This window comes from Ovis canadensis, chromosome 11, assembly GCF_042477335.2.
Source record: "Ovis canadensis isolate MfBH-ARS-UI-01 breed Bighorn chromosome 11, ARS-UI_OviCan_v2, whole genome shotgun sequence".
Taxonomy (NCBI): domain Eukaryota; kingdom Metazoa; phylum Chordata; class Mammalia; order Artiodactyla; family Bovidae; genus Ovis; species Ovis canadensis.
Genome location: NC_091255.1, coordinates 53144267 through 53170560, shown reverse-complemented (window position 1 = coordinate 53170560; position 26294 = coordinate 53144267). Strand labels below are relative to the sequence as shown.

Here is a 26294-nt window from a genome sequence, read left to right as displayed (position 1 = left end):
CCACTCCAATGTTCTTGCCTGGGAAATCTCATGGACAGCGGAGCCTGGCATGCTACAATCCATGGAGTCAGAAAAGAGTAAGGACACAACTTCGTGACTAAATAGTAACAGGTTTATATACCTCAGTCACTGCCTGACACAACTGCTTCCCGGTGGAAGAGCTGCTTTATTTATAAGTTTATGCTGGAGTATAGCTGAGTAACAAAGTTGTGTTCGTTTCAGGTGAACAGGAATTGCTTTCAAAACTGCAGCTCCAGAAACTCCAGCTGCCAAAATTCCTTGCTAACCTGATGTCGCTAGGGAACACTCACTGACCTTATTTCTACACGGCACCTCCCACAGTGACACCTCAAATTCTGGACTGAAAAAGCAGCCCCACTGGGGTTCTCCCCACAGTCAAGGAGATCCAGAGACATTCTCCTGGCTGCAACACCACTTAAAAGAACGCTCTCTTAAAAAAAAAAAACGCTCACTGTTTGCCTAGCAGCCGGGACCAGTCTAGCATGAGAACAGAAAGGAGGGGATACTCATCGTGGCTCCCTAGTCTGGTCTCCTGGGCAGTGCCTGACTGTGCTGCAGCAGGCCCTCCAAACTGGACACTGGTGACCCTGGTCCAGGGGTGGGTCAGCCCTCGGGTCAGCCGGCACCCAGTGACTGTGCTGACCCTGCCTGGAAGGGCTCTGAGGGAAGAGAAAGGACTGTAAGACCCAGGAGCATCCAACTCACTGGCAAACCAAGGCCCAGAGTTGAAAACCAGCTCACTGAAGCTGCCTGGTCCTTCAGCAGCAAAATCTGAGCAGGAGGCCTGAGCCTGGAAATCTCAGCTCCCCTCGCAGGCTCAGTCACCCACCCTCCACCCGACTCGGCAGAAGTAGCAACAGACACTCTATGGCTCGTTTACACTGGTCCTGGGATGGGCTGCAGTAGAGCGAACAGATTCCTCTCTCCACTGTGCTGCCCTTAGGCTGAGATACTCTGAGTCTGCCAACAGATGGCGGAGAAGCGAGTCCAGGCGCAGGCTCAGGAAAACAGACAGTTCAACTAAAATAAAACCAGCGCTACAGATAAGAGAAGGACAGAAAGGCAAAGGCTAGGGATCCGGAAACTATGGGCTGGGCTGCTTTTCTGGTAAGAGAGCCCCCTGCCCCTGGCCCAGGCTCTCCGGGCCTCCCTCCCTCCCGCTCCTGCCCAGGCCCCGGGGCCCCACTGGCCTCTGGCAGTCGGTACAGCTTCATGGTGCGCTGCATGGTCATGTTTCTGCTCAAGTGGGAGAACTTGACTTCAATCAGCTTCCGGGGATTTAGGGACCGATGCCAGTACCTGTGGGGACACAGACCTCCTGTCCTCAGAGGGCCGTGGCAAGTCGCACTAAGAGGACCTCTCCATATGGCCAGCAGGTGGCGTGAGAGAGCCGCTGGGCCCCACTTGAGCCGGGCGCCCCGGAGCTCCACCAACCCACAGCGAGTGCAGAGCGGCCACAGCTCTTCCCGTAATTTCTTTCTCAAGTTCACAAGCCCCTCCTCCGTACCAGCAGTTGTCTTGGGACAAGCAGTCCTCACTCGGGGAATCAAGTCAGTGGAAAAGACCTGAGGTTCTCCGAACGTCCAGCCTCTGCCTCCCTCCTCTTTGGCACCTAACTGATGTTTTCACTTTAGAAGCTCTTAAGGCAGAGCGTACTCAATTGTTCCAAAGAACTTTCGAAGGCAGAGGTTTTGCTTGGTTCACACAGAGATGAGACATGCTCTCTTTGGCCCACATAATATTCAGAACAAAACTGAGCTACTCATTTAAAACTATAGGACATTTACCATAAAGAACCAGATTTGGGCTCATCCTTTAAAACAAACCCCCAGCAGACTGACCCCCTTCCATTTCCACATGGCAGGAATCAGAGGGAGCTAAGAAAGCCTGACCCCTTTGGACAGGGCAGGCGCTGTGCAGGCTGTCGTTCCTACAGACTCCCATTCGCTCCCCGTGTGCCCCACCTGGCTCCTGTGGGCACCACCACCCACCTTTTCAGACACCAGAGCAGCGGATGCTCTCGGCCATGCACTGAGCTGAGGGGCAGAGTGACTCACAGTGACACAAGCTCCCCACCTAGAGTGGGCACACCACCATTTCCAGAACCTTTCCAAGAAGAGGTTTTTACCTGCAGGTGCCAACAGGCTTTGGTAACACCACCCCGGCAGTGTAAACAGCTTGGAAGATGCCCTCCAGGTGAACCCGTCGGGTTATCTCACGGATCAGGACTGGAGCCACTCTCTTGGAGCGCAGCTTCTTGTGGACACACAGGAAGTTGATCTCTACCATCTTCTTCTCTCTGCAGAGTCAAGAGAAAACCCAGGGTCGAGGCTCTTAACAGGCGAGGCCATCCCTTCAAGCATGGGAGCCCCGTGTAGGGAGCGGGGGCCCCCAGCACAGGCTCGTGTTCTGGCCCCACCTGTGCTCAGCAGCCAGGAACACCCTCCCATCGCCCTGCTCTGCTGCACCAGGCAAGGAACCCGCTCTCTCCTCAACATAGACTCTACTTCCAAAGGTAAGTGGGACTCAAGCAAACTCCTTAATTTAACACACCACCAGCATCTTTCTGGTGAAGCCCCCGGAGCAGGCTGAGCGAGCCCCATCTTCAGCCATCAGGAACCCCACGGAAGTCAAGGGCTATCCTATGATTTCAGGGGTTCAGACTCCCCCAAGCCCAGAAGGCTGTGGTAGACAGATGGTTCTGACATTTCCAAAGAAATGAAGAGCAGAGCTGGAAGGCCCCATGACCGTGGATATGAGCCACCAGCCCACTTCTGAGTGGCTCGAGCATGGCGACGCGTGACTGGCACAAGTGCAAACATGGAGCTGGTCAGGGAGCGGGTCGGCCCTCAGGGTGGACCCCTTCCAGCCCAGGTCACAGACAAGAGCTCCAGCAACAATTCAGAGCAAGATAGGCAGCTCCTATTATGAATTTCTATTCCTAGGAACCCAAGTTCCCTCCCTTCAGGGGAACTTCCCTCCTGCTTCTATGGAAGCTATGTTTTTCCCCCACTTTCCAAGACCAAGCAGGACGGTGGGGACATGGGGCGGGGGCGGTGCTGGTGCTTACGTGTCATAGATATGGATGTTTGCCGGGATGGCGCTGATGAACCCAACTAGTTTCCGACTCGAGACCACTCGAACCCCACAGTGCCACTGGGGGAGCCAGCCAGGCGGCCGGAGAGCCCTGGAAGAGAGACAGGAGCTGTGGGCACGGGGCTGCCTGCCAGTGGGCTGGGCAGACTGTCTGGCCCCACCACCGAGTCTGGCTCTAACCTCATGCTACCATCTCCCTGGGGAGGGAACAGCTCAATTCTCTGAAATCCACTTTCAGGCCAAATCCTCCTGGATACCAGTGGGACCAAGTCACAGCCCTCTCTTGCTGCTCAGTCCACTGGGCCTATTTTCCCAACCCAGGGCTGTCACACTGAACATTTCATACTGATCCAGTTTCTTTGTGCTCACTCTGACAGCCTGAGCTGGAGCCCCAGCCTCCTTGGCTCCAAATCCAGCGGGTCCCGTGGTCAGGAGCCGGCTGTGGAGCCTCTAGAGCTCTGGGCTCCATCTCCTCCCCGCCTTCCACTCTGGCGGTGTTCCTTTCCCTCCCCCTTCAGACAGGTCCCCTCTGTGCCAGCCTCATGCCCTACCTCCCTGGATATTAAATGAGGCCGGAAAGGGGAGGGGGGTGCTCAGCCAGGCAAGGCCATTTCTATACAACCAAGCATGCTCAGGAAAGACTGAAAATGACCCTCTATTCTTTTAAATCTTAGCAGGTCTCATCCCTCCTTCCCTTCTTACCTAAAGTCATTATACAACAGACGATTTTTTCTTCTGGGTACCAATTCCATCAAGGAATTTCTCACCCAGTCATTGTGCCTTAAATAAAGTTTCAATTCTGAGCTCCACTGGAAGCAAGTCTCAAAAACCACACACCGATTTGCCATTAAAAGGTTGGCACTTAGGAGGGATGAGCAATCTGGTGCCTTGTTTTTCTGCTGTGGCCTCAGAACCGTAGGAAAGTCCTTACAACTCACCACAAAAGAAATTCTGGGGAATAATCAAATCGGAACATGTTGTCATCATCTTCCACATAGTTCTCATTCAGGAGAGTGTAGAGTTCTTTCAGCTGCAGAGAGAAGAGGGGCCACCTTAGAAGTATTCTGCCAGAGTGGGGGGACCAAGGCCAATACCCTGGGGCTCCAAGCTGTTGGGAACAAGGCAAACTACCAAAAACTCTATTTAATCTCACAAATCCTTTTCATCCGGGCATGGCAGGGACTCCTGGAACAAGCAATCTAGTGCTTAAGAGGAAACTGAGTCACCAGGGGTAGAGGGGCAGACTTAAGCACAGGAAGGGTGGCAGGCCAAGAATGTCATCCAAGTAACAGACCACTCCATCGTTCACTGAATGAATGGACGAACAAGGAAAATGAAAGCACAAAGAAGAGGCATCCGCCTTGGGGAGCGGGCTGCAGGGGTTAACTCTCGGCGCCAGAGACGCTGTGTGCTATTCAGGCGGAGTTGCGGGCAGATCCCAGATCAACAGATGGGAGGGATCTGCTAGCCCTGCTTGGCTCGGCTCTTCTTAGAAGAGTCCTCGAGGAAGGCCCGAGAAGAAGCCATCGTGGCTGGGCTCTCGGGGAACATGGTGTCCTGTCCACGCTGGTGGTCAGCCCAGGCCTACTCACCACACCACGGTCCCCCAGGTCCAAGGCGTCCCAGGTGAAGCCCTGGGGCAGCGTGTAGGGCTCCTGGCGGATGTTGTCTTTGTCAGGCTCCACGGGACCGTGCGTGTTCACAACTTCTCCTGCAAGTAGACACAGCCATGAGTTTCACCGCTGGCTTTCTTGGGGAGGGAAGGGGCTCAGCTCAAAAACTGACCTCAGCAAATTCCTCCTGTCCCCAGGAGCCCTTCATCCGAAGAACACTCTCTTCTTGGCAATGGCAGACCGTCTCTCTGGCTACCCTTGGCCCCTAACTGAGGGCCAATTCGTGGCCAAACTTCAGAACAATCCCGGGAGCCAAGGTGGTTGGTATCTTGGACCTTCTTTTAAACCTCCCTTTGGTTACTAAATGACAAACGTGTATCTTGACTAACTTGGCTTCCTGCCTCCCAGCTGGTGTAGAGTGTTGTCATGGCTCTGGCCCAGGCCCATAGACCTGGATGGATTTATAAGGCGTTGCAACAAGGCAGCTTTTGTGTCAACAGCAGTGACAATGTACCAGACCCATTCCTGAGCTGGACAATGGCGTCCAGGCGCCGGGCTCTCTCTGGGTCCTGCCAGCCTGGGCCTTCACCGACAGGGGCCAGTTAACTGCAGCTGCCAACTCAGGCCCACGGTGTTTACAGCCCTGTGAACGCCTCTGGGCTGAATCACCGAGTCTACACCACGCTGCTGGGAAGTCACCCCCTGACATAATATCCCCCCAGGATAGACACCCCTCCCCTGTGCAGTACACAAGGGGTGCAGGGGATGCTGAGAAGACAGAGCCCCAATTCCTAACCCCAGCCAAACCAAACCTTTCTGACAGAACTCGGGCGCATCAGCCGTATCATTTCGGCCCCTGGAATTATTTGGCCCTAGTACTTTCTACAGCTCAGAGCTTATTCATTCATGTTCACAACTCAAAAAAAGGCAATGTTTAGTACACTTTAAAAATGGAGTCTTCGGGACTTCCCAGGTGGTCTGGTGGTTAAGAGTTCACCTGCCAATGCGGGGAACATGTGTCCCATCGCTGGTCCAGGAAGATTCCAGATGCTGTGGAGCACCTAAGCCTGTGCGCCACAACTACTGAGCCAGCACTCTAGAGCCCGCGCTCTGCAACAAGGGGAGCCGCTGCGATGAGAAGCCTGCGCACCACACCTAGAAAGTAGCCCTGGCTCCCTGCAACTAGAGAAAGACCCTGTGCAGCAACGAAGACTCAGCACAGCAATGAATAAATAAAATTTTGACGTATATACACCAGCATGCGTAAAGCAGCCAGCGAGCTAGCGGGAGGCCACTGCACGGCACAAGGAGCCCCACTTGGAGCTCCGAGATGGCCTGGGGCGGGGGGGGGGAGTGGTGGTGGTGGCGGCGGGGGGCGGGGACAGGGACGGGGGCGGGGGAGGCTCAAGAGGGAGGCAATAGATACAGTGCTAGTGACTGGTTCGAGCTGCTGCATGGCAGAAACCAACACAACATCGTTAAGCAATTATTCTCCAATTAAAAACAAGAACAAAAAAGAGAAAACAACAAAAATTTGTAAAAAATAAACAAGGAGCCTTTACAGAGGACCCACTGAGTCCATGGCTCTCAGCACAGGGCTCTGCACATTCCTGTCATTCAGCTCAAGCTTTTACTGATGGTCAGACTCCTGACCCAAACACACCACTCTAACGTGTAACGGGCAACTGTGGACCCTCCCAGGGGTGGATCCGTGGGCAGGTGTAGTGCAAATGGCTGCATCTGGCCACGAGCCAAGGACAAAACCATCAGAACTGACCATCTAACTCTCGCCCAGCACATTTACTGAACACCGGCTGGACACCATGCACCAGGACAGGGCTGGGGAAAGGTCCCTGGCCTCACAAGACATACCATCTTCTGGGGAAATAGTCAAGAAACAAGTCATAACCAATGTGCTAAGGGTCAAACACTGCGAACAACAGACAACAATGGGGTCACAGAAAGGAAGAATCCAGTTGACTCCTATTTATAAGCTGCTCTCAAGTGAAGGTTTCCTTGGGAGAAAGGCTGTATTTTTCTCCCCTAGTTTAGAAACTGGCCTTTTGATTAATTCATAAAGTAGTCCTTGTGAATTAATTGACTAGAAGTCAAACCACTTTCATTTCCTTGCCATGTATAATTTTTTGAGCCCAGTAAGCCAAGGGCCAGACCCCTGGGAAACACCACAGATCCCTACTCTAGTCTTGAGTAGGTGCTAATCAATTTTCCCTATCTTGTTTTGAGTTTATACCCCCTTTTGTTTAAACTTCAGAACACTTTTATCGTTTTTCCCCAAGATGATCTCACGGACAAGATACAAGTGATCCTCCCCACCAGATGACAATAGTCTCAAGGCCAAATCATTTCATTCAGGCTGGCTACCAGGTCCTGCCTGCACCAGGCATTGCCATTTGCACCTTTACCACCTGTTCTCGGAATCCTAGACAGCGCCAGCTCTGGGGCAGGAGCTGATGAATGACATGGATGCAGGTCCTTGTCATCATGGGGCCCAGAGACAAAGCAAGTGGGTGCTTGCCACTCAGCACAATGAAAGTCCGCAATAATGAAGTATGGGGGGATGAGGAGGAGATGGAGGAAAGACCTCTTAGAAGAAACATCTAAAGATGTGACCTCAGGGATGTTCCTGGCGGTCCAGTGGTTAAGATTCCGTGCTTCCACTGCAGTGGGCACAGGTTCGATCCCTGGTCAGGGAACTAAGATCCTGCATAAAAAGAAAAAAAAGATGTGACTTCAAGGATAATTAGGAATTAGGCAGGGGTAGACTGGGTGGGGCAGGGAGGGTGGGTACACTGTGGGAAGAACAGAGTCAAGACCTGGAGATGAAAGGAGGGGAAAGAAACTAGGAGAGGAGGCTGAAGAGAAGAGCGGGGGCCAATTGTGGAGGATCCTGCAAGCTGCGAGAGGCCGGAGTTTATCCTGTGGGACATTCTGAATGGGTCTTTAAGGGGGATGGGAGGGCGCAGTGACATACTGAGGTCTGAATTGTACAAAGAGCACTCAATAAGTGTTTGTCAACTGAGTGAACTTGTATACAAAATATTCAACTGGTAAGTCTTGAGCTGTGTGTTGACAAACTGGTTCTCATAGGTTATCTCAAGGCTCTTTACCATCTGCAAGACAAAGCTGACCAAGCAGCGTGAGAGGAAACTGAGAAAGCAGAAGCCACTCAGAACAGACTCGCAGTCTGGGGTGCCGGCAATGTTGCGAGCGGCCCAGGGGTCCTGCCCACCACCTTCTACTGGCTCATGAGCACCTCTGGCCAAGAAGGTGGGGGGCTGCTTCTCAGGGGGCAGAAATGCAGCCGATTGTCTCTGGGCCTCCATGAACCAGCTGTGGAGGACACTGGGAACTTTGAAAGACAAACCTGGTTCCTTTCAGCACACTCTACCCCTAAACTCTCTCTTTGCCTTCTAATACTCAAGATCCAAAAGCAAGCACTGCAGGGCAACTGTGAAGGACTTGGGAGAAAAGAATGCGAGATCTGGGAGACCTTAAGCCAAACAAGCAGGACAAGGGAAGGACAGAGTGAGGAAACCTCTCTTTCAGGGCCCAGGGCAACCAAGTCCAAGTCCGCATTCTCCCTTTCTTTGGTAGAGTTACTTTCTAAACTAATCTGTGGCCAGATTCCAACCCACTAAGGTCAGGCAAAGAAAAAGGATTCCTCATCCTTCCATTAGTGTGGGAAAAGGGGTGACTTTTAAAAAGGAGAATGACACAGTCTGAAAAAGGGGATGAGAAGTTGATTTGGGCACACAAGAGAACTGTTATACAGCTGAAAACACTGGCTGTTTAGAAGCCTTTCAATGGTGAACTTAGGATGATTGTATACTTGAAATTAGGAGGATGATTTTTAAAGAATTCTGGGTCTCTTGAAAGTGTTAGTTGCTTAGTCGTGCCCGAGTCCTCTGCGACCCCATGGACTGGGGCCTGCCAAACTTCTCTGTCCATGGAATTCTCCAGGCAAGAAGACAGGAGTGTGTAGCCATTCCCTTCTCCAGGGGATCTTTCCAACCCAGGGATCACACCCGGGTCTCCTGCATTACAGCCAGATTCATTACCGTCTGAGCCATGAGGGAAGTCCCTAGGTCTCTTGAGTGGAAAACAATCTAATTCTAACTCTCCCCCAAGTTGGGCAGTGCGGCAAACACAGGATATTTGATATGCTTGAGATTCAAAATTACTAGTCCTCATTTATGTGGAAAAAATGAAAGCAAGAAGCTATAAACGACACCACCCAAAGGACACCCAGAAGCAGAACTAGGGTGACACCTCAGCCATGTGGACCACCTGATGCCTGTGATGCAGTACTTTCTACCAGCCAACTCAGACACAGAGAAGGAATCCTTTATTTGGACTTGACTGACCTGAAAGGCAGACTGGCCAGATACTCGCAGTGATCCCTCTTACAAAATGTCCCACACTCCACGCTGCCACAGGCACGGGGTGAGGAAACAAAACTGAGCTGGGACTTCCCTGGCGGTCCAGTGGCTAGGACTCACACTCCCCATGTGTAGGCGGCCGGCATTAAGTCCCTGGTTGGGGAGCTGGATCCCATATCCCACCACGAAGGTCAGAGATCATGCATGCCTCAGCTAAGACTCAATGCAGCCAAATAGTAAAAAAAAAACAAAAAAAAAAAAAACTGAGCCTCATTCCCCCTTTCCGAGATCATCCAGGTCCTGGTGAGGAGTACTGTGGCTTTTTCATAAGCTTTCTGAGAATAAAACTGGAGCACCCTCTAATTTACGGGTGGAGAAACTTTGGCAAACAACAAAGAGCAAATGAGCTGAAGCAAAAGAAAAGCAAACTCCATTATCCTAACCTGCCTCTTGACCAGGTGCCATGTCTATGAAGAATGGAGTGAAGTCACCCGTTTGCAAATTCTTAATGAAAAATCAAATCAAACCAAAACTCCATCTGAACACAGCAAAGATGGAGGCTTCCCTGTTAGTCCAGTGGCTCAGATTCCACACTCCCAGTGCAGGGGTCCCAGGTTTGATCCTCGGTTGGGGAATTAAGATCCCACATGAGGCAACTTAGGAGAGTTCAAATGCCCCAACTAAAGATCCCATGTGCACAACTAAGACCTTGTCCAGTCAAATAAACAAACAGATAAATAATAAATATTTTTAAAAAAACAAAACCCAGTAAAGATGCATGTCAGCTCCCTCTGAATGTCTCTGTGTAAGCCACTCAGAGGTGGCGCATGTAGCTCTTGACTCTTCCTGGGGGAGTGGTCACTGGGACCCGTTATTAGTAACGCCCGAGTAACAGCATTTACTGTTCAGTTGCTCAGCTGCGTCTGACTCTTTGTGACCCCATGGACCGTAGCATGCCAGGCGTCTCTGTCCTTCAATATCTCCCAGAGTTTGCTCAGATTCATGTCCATGTGACCCAAAGCCTTGCTGAAGGGCTTAGCCAGTGGCCTGGAACCTGGATGGCCTGGGCAGCCCGACAGACCCGGCGGATGGGTCAGGGCAGGGTTCTGGTCAATAGACTTCAATACAACAGTGCCTGCTGCCCGTGCACCACCCATAACGACCTGGGCACTGCTTTGCTCTCCACCCCATAGGGGCACATCTCAGCCTGTTTCTGGACTGTGACTAAGCTGCCCGCGAACCATGTGCTCCAGAGCAGAGCTTCTCAAACTTTCAAAATGGATGCAAACCCCCTGCAGGTTCTGATTCTGCAGGCCTAGGGCTTGAGCGTCTGTGTGCCTACCAGCTGTTCAGCAATGCCTGCCCACCCTGCTGTTTGAGGGGCACGCTCCGGAGTAGACGACTCTCCCTGGGCACAGATACCCCCTCCCCTACCCCAGTCTTCCGCTGTGCCCTCGGCCTTCCTCCACACCACACACAGTCAGCTCTCACCGTGTCTTAACATGGACAGCCTGAAGGTCACCTATGTTTGTGGTTCACACATACACTTTTTTTTTTTTTAACATACCTACTTTCCCAGTCACACAGATAATAGAAATTGGGCTACCGATGGGTCCAGAATCATGACGCAACCACTACAGAAACTTCCTGGCAATAACACCCTCTGCAGTCACCATGGAGGCGAGCTGTGGCTGGGTGTCAGCAGGCATCTCTAACCTGCTACGACCAGTCCCTTCTGGAATGCACTTATTTTCTGCCCGTCCCACCCTTCTGAGAGTTCATCATAGCTTTTTGAAGAGGTGCCAACCAAACATGTATATGGTAGTCCAGGTGTTAAACCATAACCGTTAATCAAAATGTCAAGTCATTTTGCATTCCGTCAGCACAGCACACTGTTTGAAAGCCAAGGGGAAGAGGTGGGGGACTGGCCCATTCCAGATTAAACACTTGCCCAGATATACAAGACAGTCTCTATAAAATTTGTGTGAAGCAATACATACATGGGCACCCATCCCCACTCATCATGTGCCAAGGCACTGTCTTTCTCTGCAGATTTTATTGGATGATGATGGACTAAAAGGACCATTGTTTATTCTCCATATGGGCTGCTGTGAAATGATAAAGTCCCTGAACAACAGTCTTTTCTGAACCACATTATGAAGACTACCCTTTAAAAATGGCCACCAAAGAACAACAGGACTCTCTTGTCCCCCCACAAATCCTGAGCAGAACCCTTGGCACAGCTCAGGCGCTCCCGGGTTCTCTCCTCGGGAAGAAGGCACATACATACCCAGCTTGGGGACGGGCTGCGTGTCCCAGAACTGGTAGCTTCGCTTGCTAGCCTCCTCCATGGTTTTTGCAGGTCCCTGACCCACCGAAAAAAGTTCAATGGCCTTCTGTATTTCCTGGATCCTCTCTGCTGGCAAAGAGTTCATCTGAACAAGACAAAGTTGGGGAGAGAAGAGGCTCCTTATGTTAATAAGCATTTTTTATTCAGTCACGTTCAGGAGCTAAGGGAGTACAACTCAAAGAAGGGGTGTGGCTTCTCAGGGGTCAACTGCTGTAGGACAACGGGAGAGAGTGACTGATGATGAGCCGTGCGGTGGGTGGGTGCTTCCCACAGGGTTTCTCCTCTTAGTCTTACGACGTTTGATGGCAAAACCTGGCTTAGTGTAAAATTTCAAACAATGCGGCAATGTAAATATACACAGAAGGTGAAAAACCCAGCAGTCCTGGCCCTCAAATATAACCCTTGTCATCAATCTGAAATTTGGGAGGTAGGCTGGGAAAAGGCAAATATAATCTCAGACTTTTCTGCATACAAGTTCCAAACACACACACGATTTTCAAAAACTCAAACTGAATGGCAGAGTATTATTTTACCGACTGTTCTTCTTTAAATATTGCCAAATACAGGCCATTCCGGGGGGTCACATGGACCTGCCCATTCAACAACGGATTCCCCTATGAGCACAGACCTATGAGCACAGACCACAAGGGCTCTGGCCAACCTCCTACCACTGGGCATTTGGTGATCTTGGTCTTCAGTTTTACAGACAGTGCTGTAATGAACTTTCTTCTGCATCTATTTTTCGCTCACTGAATAGGTCCTTCTGCAGGATAAAGTTTAAGTTTAAGAAAGGAAGACTGCTGGGTCAAAGGGGATGCACATTTCAGATTACATGTATTATTAACTTACTCTTTAAGAAGAGAGTAGCAATTAAGAAAACAATGAACAGTGTACGAGAGTATGTTTCTCAAGACTCTCATCATTAGATTTACCAAATCTTAAACTCTGCCAATCTGGGGGGGGGCGGGGGGAATGGTTGCTTTAATTTTCATTTTAAGTTGAACCATCTTTTCATTTAAAAACCTTTTTCTTTTGAATGGCCTGCTTATTTCATTATTTTAAACTGACTGACTTATGTAGTGCAAATAACTGCCCACTTTGTTATCTTTTGACTTTTTCAGAGAAGTTTGATAGTTGTCACTTTTTCTTTTATGGCTTCTGGGTCTTATGTCCAGTTTCAGATTCTACAAATACCTTTAGGTTCCTCTAATACTTTACTACCTCTTTTTTTTCATTTAAATTATAAAGGAAAGGGAGACTACAAATCAGTATATTTATACTGCTCATTTCTGGGAGGCAGAACTCTTAAGTGATTTTCATTTTGTTCCTGTTGCTAGGTTTTTTCCTACACTCCTTATAATGTATGGCATCGTTATAAAAACAGAAGGGCTATGCAAATGGTGTTTTGCTGCGATTTTCTAATTTCGAAGTGAACCATTTTGATAAAGGTTTGAGTTCAACGCCCCACTGGAGTCATCTAAACACCCACCCCCAGAGAAAGAAACAAACAAGAATCCCTGAAGAGGAAGCAGGGCTTGGGCTTGCATTCCTGACTCAAAGACCTGGGTAAACCACTTCCTCACATCTGTAAAATGGGAAGACTCCCACCTACCTTGTAGAGAAGTTGAAGGCACCTCGTTAATTTAACCAATGTGCCTGGCAAGAACCTAGCTAGCGAACATGGTAGTCAACAGTTGTTACTTTATTTTTTCATAGTGGGTTTGGTATTGAAAATACTTAAAACACTGCTTGAAGCTGTATCTCAATAAGGTAGAAGATTTGAGGTGGAGTATAACTTTTGAGGGATAAAGCAAAGGGTGGGTATACTGATGAGACTAGATTTTTTGTGAGGCTTATAAACCGAGGTAATGCTAAAAGAGGAATTATGGATCTGTCTTGAGTTTCCTCCAGGGCTGCTTTGAAGAAGACAGCACTTATCTGAAATAAAAGGTGTTTTTTTTTTTTTTTTAAGAAATGTTAATCTTTATTTCTTTATTTAACGTCTTAAGACCAGACTGTGTGTGGCATATGGGATCTTAGTTCCTGACCAGGGATCAAATCCATGCCTCCTACATTAGGAGCTCAGAGTCTTAACCACTGGACCACCAGGGAAAACCTAAAAGGTTTTCTTCTCTTAATGTTGTTTTATTTACGAAACAAAACAATCCTTACCCACAATTCTGTGTTTCGTGTCCGCGTGTCAGCCTTAGATGTAAGCTTTAGGCCAGTGGTTCTCACCTATGGAACTCAGAAATGGGCTCTGTGGGGGTCTCAGTTCTCAGTACCGTGACTATGGCATCAAGAGAATGCTTGAGAAACATAAAGGTCTGCCTAAAAAGGAACAGATCTTCATTTTCATAGTGGTGAGGACCGAAGAAAGCAAAGGCCAAGAACCACTACTCCAGGCCACAGCGGGGCTGTCATAAGGGAATTCCTCTCCAGCGCCCAGCGCAGCACCACAGGCAGTCATGCACCTGTAAACTCTGAGGGGCACTGTGCTCAGGGGCCGATGTCTAACCTGCTGTGCCTTTCAAGGTAGAACAGCAGTTTCATCACCTAGGTCTAGGGCAGCAGGGTGAGCCGACCCCTCCATCCTGAAGTAATAACAGTGGAGACTGGCAATCTATTACATTGCTCCCACGCATTTATCCCAATGCGCTCTCTTTTGAAAAAGCAACTCTCAGGCCCAAGAAAACAGAGCCTCCTTGTTACCTTCACGGGCTGATCCTGGGCTGAGTCTGTCTCGCTGCCTTTCTCTTTCCTCTTTTTTTGTTTCTTTTTCTTCTTTTTGGCTCCAGTGTCATTGGCTGGACTCAGACCACTGCAAGACAAAGTAAATACTGATGCAGGCTTTTAAAAAAATCATCTGTTTTGAGCTGCACTGACAAAGAGCTTTCTGTGGAACCAGACCTTTCTTAATCAAGCCTGTGGGCTTCAGAAGCAGACCAGAGAATCCAGGCCCCAGAAGGGGCATTTGGAGAATGCCAGCGGACACAGCTCTCCTCTCCACTCCCACCAGGGAGGGAGCCATGTGCAAGGAACAGCCTGTTTGTTTGAAAGGACCTCTTCTGTTCTTGCTTCTATTTTATGTGGTTTATTTTCTTTATTTTTTTTGGTGCACCGATTGGCTTGAAGGATCCTAGCTCCATGACCAAGAATGGAACCTGGGCCCTCAGCAGCAAAACAGTGTAGTCCTAACCCCTGGACCACCAGGGAATTCCAATAGTTCACTCCCTTTAGATTGCCAGGCTGCTCACCATCAAAAGTAAATATTATTGTTAACAGGGCATTCATGTTACCAACTCTTCCTTTGAGTCCAGAATTTAAAGGGATGACAGCCCAAAGTGATCTTTTGGAAACTCTTCCTTATTTCCACTTCCCCCATCCTGCTATACTGGGTCCTCTGAGCTGCCCTAGCTGAACCTAAGACACAAGGCGGCTCTGAAAGGGAGGAAGGAGCAACGAAAAGGGCAGCTTAATGTTGCTGTTATCTGCGTTCAAAATAGTCAAGCAATCATGAGAAATGCCTAAATGAGGCCTGTAGGATAGAGGGCAACTGTCAGCCCACCGGCAAAATCCAGCGCTAGGAATCCTGCGGAAACATCAACAATGAACACCCAGCCAGCCCAGCTCAGAAGAGATTTACAGGCAACATGTGTGTGCGTGTGAACCACAGCAACGGGGATTTCCTCCTGCTGCTTTCCTTCTGCATGACTCACCCAACGAAGGAAGCAAAAACAATTTCTTAGCCACATTTAATCGTTTTCTACAGGCTTTTAAAAAATCGTTCTCTGCATCGTCTCTCAACATTTCTACTGAGACACAAATCACATTTTACATTGTGTTTTGCTAACATTTTTTTCATTTATTTGCTCCCAAATGCTTTCTCCCAATTCTTGTTGAGTTTCGGATATTAGTTTTGATTCTGGGTTTCCTTCATTTTATTGATGAATTTTAAGGTTCACTTTGAAGCCTGCTTTCCTAACCACCATCAAAGTTAAGTTCCTGCCATGTTTTCAGTGATTTTGGCATTGTCAGACCGGGAGTAATGCCGGACTCTCACGCTGCCGTTCTCTCTGGAAATGTTCCCTTAAATAAGTCAAAATAAAGGGCTTCTCTGGTGGCTCAGTGGTAATGAGTCCACCTGCCAACGCAAGAGAGACAGACTCAATCCCTGGTCCAGGAAGATCCCACATGCCTCGGAGCAACTAAGCCCGTGCACCACAACTACTGAGCCTGTGCTCTGGAGCCCCGGAGACGCAACTCTGAGCCCACCTGCTGCAAACACTGAAGTCCCCGTACGCTAGAGCCCGTGCTCTGCAACAAGAGAAGTCACTGCAATGAGAAGCCGGCACACCGTGACTACAGAGCAAGCCCCCGCTTGCTAGAGGAAAGTCCGAACAGCAACGAAGACCCAGCACAGCCAAAAAAAAAAAAATTTTTTTTAAAGAAAGTCAAAATTAGGAGTCCAATCAAAGAGTACCCTAATCTGCAGATCAGCTAAGGGCAGGGTATTGTTTTCGCTGTATAGGCTAGATAACCAATTTTCAAAGAATTAAAACAGTATAAAATACATTTTACATACCATTGTGGTAAGTACTATTTAAGCTTTATTTTGTAATTCAGAAAGGCTTCATGGTCTTAAAGTGCCCGGAAGTTACTATGAATATTAACTCTCATCTCCTAGTACGTGGTGTAGGGAGCAAGCCACGTGCGGCCATTTCCTGTTGCAGAATGTCTTCAGATTTCTGTCTTCCTCAGTGTTTTTGCCTGGAGAATCCCAGGGACGGGGGAGCCTGGTGAGCTGCCGTCTATGGGATGGCACAGAGTCGGACACGACTGAAGCGACTTAGCAGCAGCAGCAGCAGCAGCAGCAGTCCTGGTTGGAAGCCCTCGCATCCACACTTCATGACCTTACACTTGGACTAAAGGAATCCCCAGCCTTTCCTGGATCTCCTTGACTCACAACTGCTCTGCCTTATCCTAAACTCTGCATGGCAGTGGGACTCGCCAATGTGAAAATGGCTTTCCACGAGTCCCTCCCATGCTTGAAAGTCCACGGTGACAGTGGCTTCTTACTCTAGAAGGTATCCGGCCGAGCTTTCCCCATGGCCCCTCACATTCAGTCCCCATCTAGCTCTTCTACCCTCATCACTCCTGCTCTGGAATAAGTGTGCCTGCACCCGTGGGGCCAGGCCTCTCATCAGGCTCCTGGTGCAGAAAGACTGAAGTCAGAGAGATCATGTCAAGGCTGGAGATTACTTTACTCCCAGCATAAGGTCATGAAGTGCAGACGCAAATGCACTTCCTAGGTATCATATCAGTGGGACCCAGAAGGCACAACACAGAGGAAAACCGATAACACTGACAGGGAGAATAAGGCAAACTCCCTAAAACTAGAAGCTCAGCAAAACCCCCAAGGCCATGGCAAAGAACAGGAACTCTGAAGCCATTTACAAACTGAAGATAAAAGTTTTCCTCTTATTATCTCTATTTTGATATCTTGGACAGGCCTGTTTGCAGTCTATGACAACTCTACTGTGGTTTTCTGATTCCAGAGACATTCTCACTTCAGTCTCAGGATTATAAGGTTTAAAAGCTGGTTGATGGCAGGAGACAAAGCAGGGTCCCATTGCTGATACAGTTTATAAGTCCTCACTCATTTCAGCTTATGGAATGAATTCTCTGGGCCCTGTGAGTGAATTACCATAAGAATTGTTTTTTATGGGAAAAAAAGCATCAGAAAGGTTAAAGTGAAGAACTCGGAGAAGGCAATGGCACCCCACTCCAGTACTCTTGCCTGGAAAATCCCACGGACGGAGGAGCCTGGTAGGCTGCAGCCCATGGGATCGCGAAGAGTCGGACATGACTGAGTGACTTCCCTTTCACTTTTCACTTTCATGCATTGGAGAAGGAAATGGCAACCCACTCCAGTGTTCTTGCCTGGAGAACCCCAGGGATGGGGGAGCCTGGTGGGCTGCCGTCTATGGGGTCGCACAGAGTCGGACACAACTGAAGTGACTTAGCAGCAGCGGCAGCAGCAGATTAACCAGCTGGACACTTACTAAACACAATTTCACATAAGGAAAATAGAAGAAATTACTTCCTTCAACTGTAGACATCTTTTCACGGGGGCGAAATCCCTAAAAAGTTCCCTTCCTGCCTTTGTTCTTGCTGTTCAGTGGAAGTAGCCATCTCTTCAGAGACCCCATTTCTGGGGAAGGACCTTGGGCTGAACTCTTGCTCTGTTTTATGCATTACTAATACAAGTGCCTGGCAAACTCCAAGATCTAAACTAAAACCAGAGAGCTAATTTCATTTTCCTTGTATTTGCTTGAATCTGCACACGCAGTTACTGAGCAACAATCCTGTCTCAACCTGTACATGAAGAACCCAGAGAGGAGACACTTGAAGAACAAAGGGAAGTTTAAAAGAAAAGTCGTCACTGAGCGACCAGGTACGGAGCCACCTTCCTAAGAACACGATGAGCTCATCACGGTCTCTCGGTTAACAAGCTAAACAGGAAGACAAGTGACTCAGAGCAGAGACTTCCAAGGAGCCCAGGAGGGTTAGCTTTCTAGGTGATTAGAATAACTTTAATTATCCGTAAGAAACCAAATCAAGCTCAGAGGCCTTGAGAGTAGGTCTTAGGAAATATTAGGGGTAGCTTCTTAGGAAGCCAACACCATTTCACAGAAGGATGGGATCAATTCGGATTTAGGAAGAACGAAACCAAAGGGCCCCATGGAAGCAAGCTACTGCTGCTGCTGCTAAGTCGCTTCAGTGTGTCTGACTCTGTGCGACCCCATAGACGGCAGCCCATCAGGCTCCCCCGTCCCTGGGATTCTCCAGGCAAGTACCCTGGAGTGGGTTGCCATTTCCTTCTCCAATGCATAAAAGTGAAAAGTGAAAGGGAAGTCGCTCAGTCGTGTCTGACTCTAGTGACCCCATGGACTGCAGCCTACCAGGCTCCTCCGTCCATGGGATTTTCCAGGAAAAGTACTGGAGTGGGGTGCCATGGTCCTCCTCAAAAGAATTTGGCTTCATTTTTAAAGGGACCTGGAGTCCATCCCCACTGCGTGGGTATCCCTGGGCATGCTGGGACTCTGCAAATGAAAATAAAAAATCTCTCAGAGATCTTATTAAACCTGTCAGTCACCCTAACATACTTCAAAGGGATGGGCCAGCGCCTAGGAATATGGCAAATCAAAGTCAACCTTTGGTTCATTTGGTTGCAAAATAATGAGCAGAGAATTAGTGGAACTTGCCAGCTCTTTTTTTTTGGAGAAGGGGCTGTTTGCCTGCAATGGAAAAGGAGATGGGAATTCACAGAAAAATTTTGAAATGTACATTCTAAAGTAAAGCTGATCGACTCAAGTCATTAACGACCAACCCAGCAAGTATGGGATGAATGAACAGAATGGCAAAACCAGGAACAAGGAAGAAAAGCGATCATAAAATGTCATTTTTAAAGGAAGGTCAAAGTATTCTAAGTTCAAACAAGTAAGAAATCCTATGGGTGCTCTGGAAGAAAGTCAGGGCTGGGGGAGGAGATGGAAAAGGAACCTCAGTACTTATTTCTAGAAGCAGAACACAGCACCAGAGTGTGAGCGTGGTGGGAGGCAAGGGCAAGCTGACAGGAACAGCAGGGAAGCTCTACACAACAGGAGCAGGGTGGGTCTGGACTTGGGCCTCCTCTTGATCCTGCCGATGCCACTCAAAGGTGCGGGGCTGTGGGACAGAAAGCAGTTAGCGTGGAAGCTAAAGCACCGGGGCTGGAAGGAGCTCTCAGGGCCATCTGGCTTAACCCATTGTTTACAGAAGAGGAAACCAAGGCCCAGGGATGTGAGGCATCAACAAACTGACTGGAACCCAGGGACTAGTCACCAACCTAAGGACCCGGCCCCCTCTACTCCCAAACACTAACATCTCATTCCCTGTGAGAATTTCTCTGAGAACCTTCAAAAGCCCTAAAACAAATTTCTGTGTGACAGATGAGCAGATACTAAAGGCAAGGAGAGCGAGCCGCGTTTTATCCAGGAAGCCTCCTCTGACCACTCTAGCTCGCGTGCTCCTTGAGGCCTCTCTTTTAATGTTATGATCTCCCGCACAATACTTTGCATATAATAATGGGCTGCTGCCTGGCTTCCCAATGAGGTAAAATTTGTCCTGAGTCTAGGGACCCCATCTTACACAGCTGTTTCTCACAGCATCCCTAGTTATGCTGAACACACAACTGAGAGTTCACCAAATACATGCTTGACTGATGCTTTCCAGGCGTAACAGACTAAAATAAAACCCTGAGAAGCTAGAGCCCAAAAGAGGGGCAACAAAACATCTTCAGCAATATTTCCAGAGGACAGCTGCGCCAGTGTTCTAAGAGAGTAGTAGCGATGCGGGGCTCTTTTGAGCCACTGTTTGAGATTTTAAATGATCAAATTTCTCATCCAATTTTCAACTCTCTTATTGTCTCCTCCCTCCTTAGGACCTGTTCTATTCCTACAAGAGTAAACAAAAAAGCCCCATTTTAACCATTTCCGATGGTTCCAATGTCTGAAACACAGACCATGGGTTTCGGTTTGATTATGAGATCAAAAGGAAAAAAAAAAAAAAAGAGTTCAGAAAAGGAAATTCACAACTTTCGGTTACCTGTTTTCTACCTCCTAGAAGTAGAACTAAGCTGGAAGTTATTTTTTTAGGCTCAAATTCAAAATTTCCAGAGAAACTTACTAAATAAATAATAGCCTCTAACGTCCTTTTGATGCCACTTGTAGACATCAGGAAATTCTTCTGCAAATCAATTTTTTAAAATTTTTTGGCCACACAGCAGCTTGCAGGACCTTAGTTCCCCAACCAGGGATTATACTCAGGGCCACAGCAGTGAAAGCGCTGAGTCCTAACCACTGGACTCCCAGGAAACTCCCCTTCTGCAAATCAATTTACTCCCGAGGTGTGATTCACCAGCAAGGTCGCGTATCCAGAAGACCCAAACCCAGGTGAATGCGGTGGTGTTTACTAGGGGCACAGGCGAAACCACATGGTGTGGCTCAGCACAGCTGCCGATCTTCTGAACGGCTGAGGCTGCAGAATCACTTAATGCCATCCCTCAAACTTTGCAAGCTCCCACTATCAGTCACCCGCAAAAAACTGCCTTTGAGTCCTAAGAGATCGTAGAAATAAAAAGTCTTTACTACTGCCATCAAGGTGCCCAGGAAGCCTGTGAAAAGACCAGCAAGATGGGAAAGGATTACCAAAGATTGTTTTTACTGCCACCCTCTGCCCTCTCTGGGTTAGCCAGAGTTTTGGGGGTGAACCAGCCAATCCTGCCATGAAGGAAAGCTGGTTTTTTTCAGAGGTCACAAGAGCCCTAATACACTAAGTAGTTCAAAATGGCAATGAGATGGAAATGTAAATTCTATACACTCTGGGTTGGTTTGGTGAGCTAGACTGTAACCTAGCAACTCCAAGGTCAAATCAGATGCAGTTCAGAGACCATTTTCAGTAATTTTCTGAGTAAGGACTCAACGCTGGCAGCAATTTCACACGTTGGAATGAACTCTGAAAAAGATACCAGTCTATCAAGGACAATTTAAAGGAGCCAGCCACCTCCATCACCCACTGGCTCCCTAGTTTGGGGAAAGTCCATGGGTTACTGAACACATTCAAAGACAAAGACAGAACGCACACTGCTGCAGAGTCTGGAGGAAGGAGTCAATGCAAGTAAGGAAAAGCAATGCAGCAAGTTCTGAACGGATCCTCCTGGGTGTCAAAGGGAGAGGTGGACCGGCAAGTCCTAAGTCTCATTACAAAAGCTAAATCAGTCTTTATTAAGTCTACACGAGATAATCCACGTAAAGGGCTTTAGCACAGGGTTCAGCAACAGTCACGTTAGCAATAGAGAACATTTATTGACCACTTAACTATAGTGAAGCCTCCTTAGCTCTCTCTCAAAGACAGCAGCTGAGGAAAAAAATCTGCAGCAAGTACGGACCCTGTTAAAGAATATTAGTTTTGTTTTTGCTTTGGTGCTTTTAACAGACAACACCATATTTTATGGGCCTTACATGCAACTGTCACAAGAGTGCCTCGTCCTTGGGGAGCTGGAAGAGAGGCTTGTAGGGCAGAGATTTCAGACAAAAGGTTAAAGAGGAAGAGCTGAAGCAGCAACCTCCTAGAGTTACTGAATCTGTGGTCCCCAAACTTACGGACTCTGCAGGGAAAGGGTTAAGGGCAGACTTAGTAAAGCTGGGACATTTTAGAGCGAGCACATTAGTTAAACAATGTGAAAAATCAGCAAAACTGCTTTGCCATGAGCAGCAGTCTCCTAGAAATAGGCTCTCATTTACTTTTCATTTCTTCTGCTTTCCAGTCTTTTCTCTTTGAAGCAGCTCTTGATTAGTTTCTTTTTAATTGCCACTTAATTGGGAAATAAAATTAGAACACTTATTTGATATCAGTGATGAGGCTTCTCTTTTCATTTCTGCTTTGATCTAGTTTTGAAGAACCAAAAGCTGAAGGGAGAAATTAAGAATAAGGAACTAAAAAGATTTCTTCCTTCTAAGGACCAGATACAGCTATAAGCCATCAAAAAAACGTGGAAAGAGCCACTCACGGAAAAGCTGAAGAATAAAACAGAAGCAAGTAAGGATAGCTTTATGGAATTCCATTCAAAAAGACCTTTCTTTTCTCTTAAGTTTCTTCATAAGGAATAATATCGCATCATCAGGAAGTAAGAAAAACTTATAACAACCCATTTTAACCTGTCCCCACGGAGTAAGAGAATAGAATGGGAAACAGACATCCCTGATCAAAGTGTTCTTGACCAATGACTTCTCAGCATTTCAGTGGTATTAACAACATTGCAAGATAAATTCCAACAGAATCTTAACAGCAGAAACAGCGTAAAAATTCTCTCCCATTCCCAAGCATCCAAATAAACTTTGTTATCTCACAATGAAAATCTACTGCCAGCTGATAAGGTTTATTCTTCAGCGATAAAGTGAAAGTGAAGTCGCTCAGTCGTGTCCAGCTCTTTGCGACCCCATGGACTAGCAGCCTCCCAGGCTCCTCCGTCCATGGGATTTTCCAGGCTACTCTTGGTACTGGAGTGGGTTGCCACTTCCTTCTCTAGGGGGTCTTCCCTATTCAGGGATTGAACCCGGGTCTCCCGCATTGCAGGTAGACGCTTTACCCTGTAAGCCACAAGGGAAGGCCTTCATCGATAAATCTCTCACTAAAAACAAGCAAGCAAATTAAATCCTATAGCTGAATCATGACCCGCAGGGGGATGTAGTATAAAGATTATTTTCTGACTCTCCACTCAATTAACTGCCCACGGTAACTTATGCCAGGTAATTGCGGGGGTTGGGATGGGGGGAATGCTACCCTCCTTTCTTTCCTCAGTTGAGTGGATTTTTTAAAAAATAGAAAAAATGTAGAGATACACACACACTCACATGCACACATCTCTACTATAGATGTATGCTTGTGAACATGTGTGTGCTTTTATGTATACACGAAACTTATACCCGCCAAATGTTTAATTACGGAACAAAGAAAACTCAGGACTAAAATATCAAGAACTTAAATACATAAAGAAGGGACATAAGAACCAGCACCAATGCACTTCCTATTATTCCAGCGCATGAACGCAGCTCATTTCATCAGCATAAAGCACTGAGCCCATCCCAAAAGGCCCAGAGAACAAGGGTTTGTTTTGAACTATCATTAACTTTTATTGTGGCGGAGAAGGCGATGGCACCCTACTCCAGTACTCTTGCCTGGAAAATCCCATGGATGGAGGAGCCTGGTAGGCTGTAGTCCGTGGGGTCTCGAAGAGTCGGACACGACTGAGTGACCTCACTTTCACCTTAACTTTTATTGCATATTGTCTGTTAGAACTGTTACCATCAAAAGGAGATATTTTTATTCTTCTACCACTTTGAACACATTTAAAATAATATTAAGTAAAGACAAGCAACATTTCAAGAAGCCAAAAAGCCGTGGAAAACTTCCCTGACAAAACTGGGGCATCCTTGATTTCTGTGGGTATTTCACAGTAACTACAGGAGAAGGCAATGGCACCCCACTCCAGTACTCTTGCCTGGAAAATCCCAGGGATGGGGGAGCCTGGTGGGCTGCTGTCTGCGGGGTTGCACAGAGTTGGACACGACTGAGCGACTTCACATTCACTTTTCACTTCCATGCACTGGAGAAGGAAATGGCAACCCGCTCCAGTGTTCTTGCCTGAAGAATCCCAGGGACGGGGGAGCCTGGTGGGCTGCCGTCTATGGGGTCGCACAGAGTTGGACACGACTGAAGCGACTTAGCAGCAGCACAATAATAAGGCTTATGAGACTTATTTGGGGAAAATTAAGTGTACATGTGAGAAAAATCTGATATCCTTCTCAGCGAGGACAAAGGAAGCTGCACTAACACTGGGCTACAAATTTTTAACATGTCAGTCATTCATCCAGCAAATACTCACGAATACACACTGCTGCCGCTGCTGCTAAGTCGCTTCAGTCGTGTCCGACTCTGTGCGACCCCACAGACGGCAGCACTAACTGCCAGCTATCTCAGACAGGATTCCTGTTCTGAAATTCGTCATGGTCAAGTAAGACAAGGACTGGATACAAATGTTACTTAACTACTGTCATGATAAAAGCTACAAAAAAATACAGTATGTGATGGGGTAAGGGGGAGGGGGTTGGGGGAGGACAGGGCAGATCTGAAGAAATAGAAGGGGGAAGGCTGCTTCAGATGTTATCTCATGTAATCTCAACAACTGGAGGTTAAGTAACTTTCCCAAGGACACAGGACTATTAAGTGTCAAAACCAGGCTTTGAACACAGGTTTGAATGATTCCAAAGTCTATGCTTTTCCCATTGTACTACACAGCTTCTCCCCCAAACCATTTCCTCTGACAATTAATGGAAAAAATGTCAAGCCTATTCAGATTCCAAGTGCCAGAACTAGACACTGCCCTTCAGGCTGGGTCCTCTGTTTCTCACCTGCGACCTCCAAGCTCATTCATACAGATCTCTAGATTTGGGATACTGCTGCTGCTGCTAAGTCGCTTCAGTCGTGTCCGCCTCTGTGGGACCCCATAGACGGCAGCCCACCAGGCTCCCCCGTCCCTGAGATTCTCCAGGCAAGAACACTGGAGTGGGTTGCCATTTCCTTCTCCAATGCATGAAAGTGAAAAGTGAAAGTGAAGTCGCTCAGTCGTGTCCGACTCTTCGCGATCCCATGGACTGCAGCCTACCAGGCTCCTCCATCCATGGGATTTTCCAGCCAAGAGTACTGGAGTGGGGTGCCATTGCCTTCTCCGTTGGGATACTAATAAACTTAATTTGTTCACCCAGCCCATAACCATGCACATCCAAAGAGTTTTTTAAGGTTACCATTTTGTTGTACTCTAAATAAAATACAGAACTTTTTGCCAAACAGTCTTGCAAAGCGATTCACAGATTATAGGCAACAAAACCAACTAACAAGCTACAGACACTGGTCAGGGCAACAGCTTAGCATTTAAAACTAAAAGCAACTACACACACAGCAAAGATGAAGTGGTACTTTCACTTCTGAAAGGAATCTCGAATTTAACAACGCTCACATGTGGTTGGGGTCTCTACTCAGAAGGGCCACTTTCCCTCCTTCCTGTTCTTAGTTCCTCTTTTTCAGCTCTTCCTTTCTCAGGAATCTAGAGGTTTTTATTATATTAGATCTGTGTACAAAAGAACACAGTCCTATAAAAACCAAATCTGACAAGTTTCCTTTCCCCCTACGTCTTCTTGTGGTTTTAAAGCTGACTGAAGAACATAAAGCTAGATCTTTTAACCTAAGCATTCATCACAAGCCACTTATAAGCCATTTAAATAATCCTTTGTTCTCCTATCACCTCAAGGTAACAGAATCTCTCTTTAAAGTTTATCCGAAGACCTCAACCTTCCACTTTTACCTCCAGGGCTACCACCAACCGACTGATTCAGAAAGGACAAGATGGCTACGAAAATCAGACCATCAAAGACTCAGCCAAAGTTTTACATCCAAGAGTCTCTCATGACTTTCCGTTAGGAAACATACATACAGATAAGGAGAGTGAGCCTCTGCGCCAGCCACTGTAACAATGTGAGGAAAAAGAAATGATCGGGTGTGGCTTTTTGGAAGCTCAACACTCAAACGTTTGATGCCCTCCCTCTACCCGAGGAATAGTTAATCGGAAGCAAGATCCTAAAGTACAGGAGACGCAGTATTAAACCACTTCCAAACGGTCCAAGGAAGCACCATTACTCAATTTCTTGAAGCTCGAAGCTACTTCGCAAAGTTAACAGAGCAAAGATACTGAAAGACCTAACTGTACATTGCTCGGGAAACTTATGGATCATTTGGAGCAGCAGACACCATATACATTAAAATATTATCATACAGTAATTACATAGGATTTATAAGATGAGTTTATATCTTGGGATTCTCTAGTAGTGATATTTTTACAACATAATTATGGTTGGTATAGCCTGATGAATTTCCTCCTTGAAGGTGAACTGCAGTGAAACGTTTTATTATATTATTCGTTTACTGCTAATCACGTTGTTCACACACAACTGTAAGTAACATTCCTTTTGAACTGTACTGTTAGATTGACCTGCGTTGTGCCATCGAAGGCCATCGTCCAACATGCTCTTTTCCCCGGAAGCGCATGAGCCACAAGACGGGAACATTACACAGAACTTTTATATAATAAAAGTATTGAATGTCTCTGGGCCTTAACATACTGAGCACCCACCCCCGACAAATGACAAAGACAGCAAC

The 26294-nt window shown here is 47.6% G+C and overlaps 1 protein-coding gene across 1 annotated transcript in view; it reads right to left on the bottom strand.

Moving 5' to 3' along the window:
* The window catches only part of NMT1 (N-myristoyltransferase 1), a 31303-nt gene that overhangs the window by 4514 nt on the left and 495 nt on the right, over positions 1–26294 (bottom strand). The window contains exons 2-8 of the mRNA XM_069543646.1: positions 14193–14301; positions 11421–11565; positions 4710–4828; positions 4056–4147; positions 3092–3208; positions 2150–2320; positions 1212–1320 (exon numbers count right to left, since the gene is read on the bottom strand). Of these exons, the coding sequence (XP_069399747.1) occupies positions 1212–1320; positions 2150–2320; positions 3092–3208; positions 4056–4147; positions 4710–4828; positions 11421–11565; positions 14193–14301 (862 nt within the window). The remainder of the gene's footprint in view (positions 1–1211; positions 1321–2149; positions 2321–3091; positions 3209–4055; positions 4148–4709; positions 4829–11420; positions 11566–14192; positions 14302–26294) is intronic.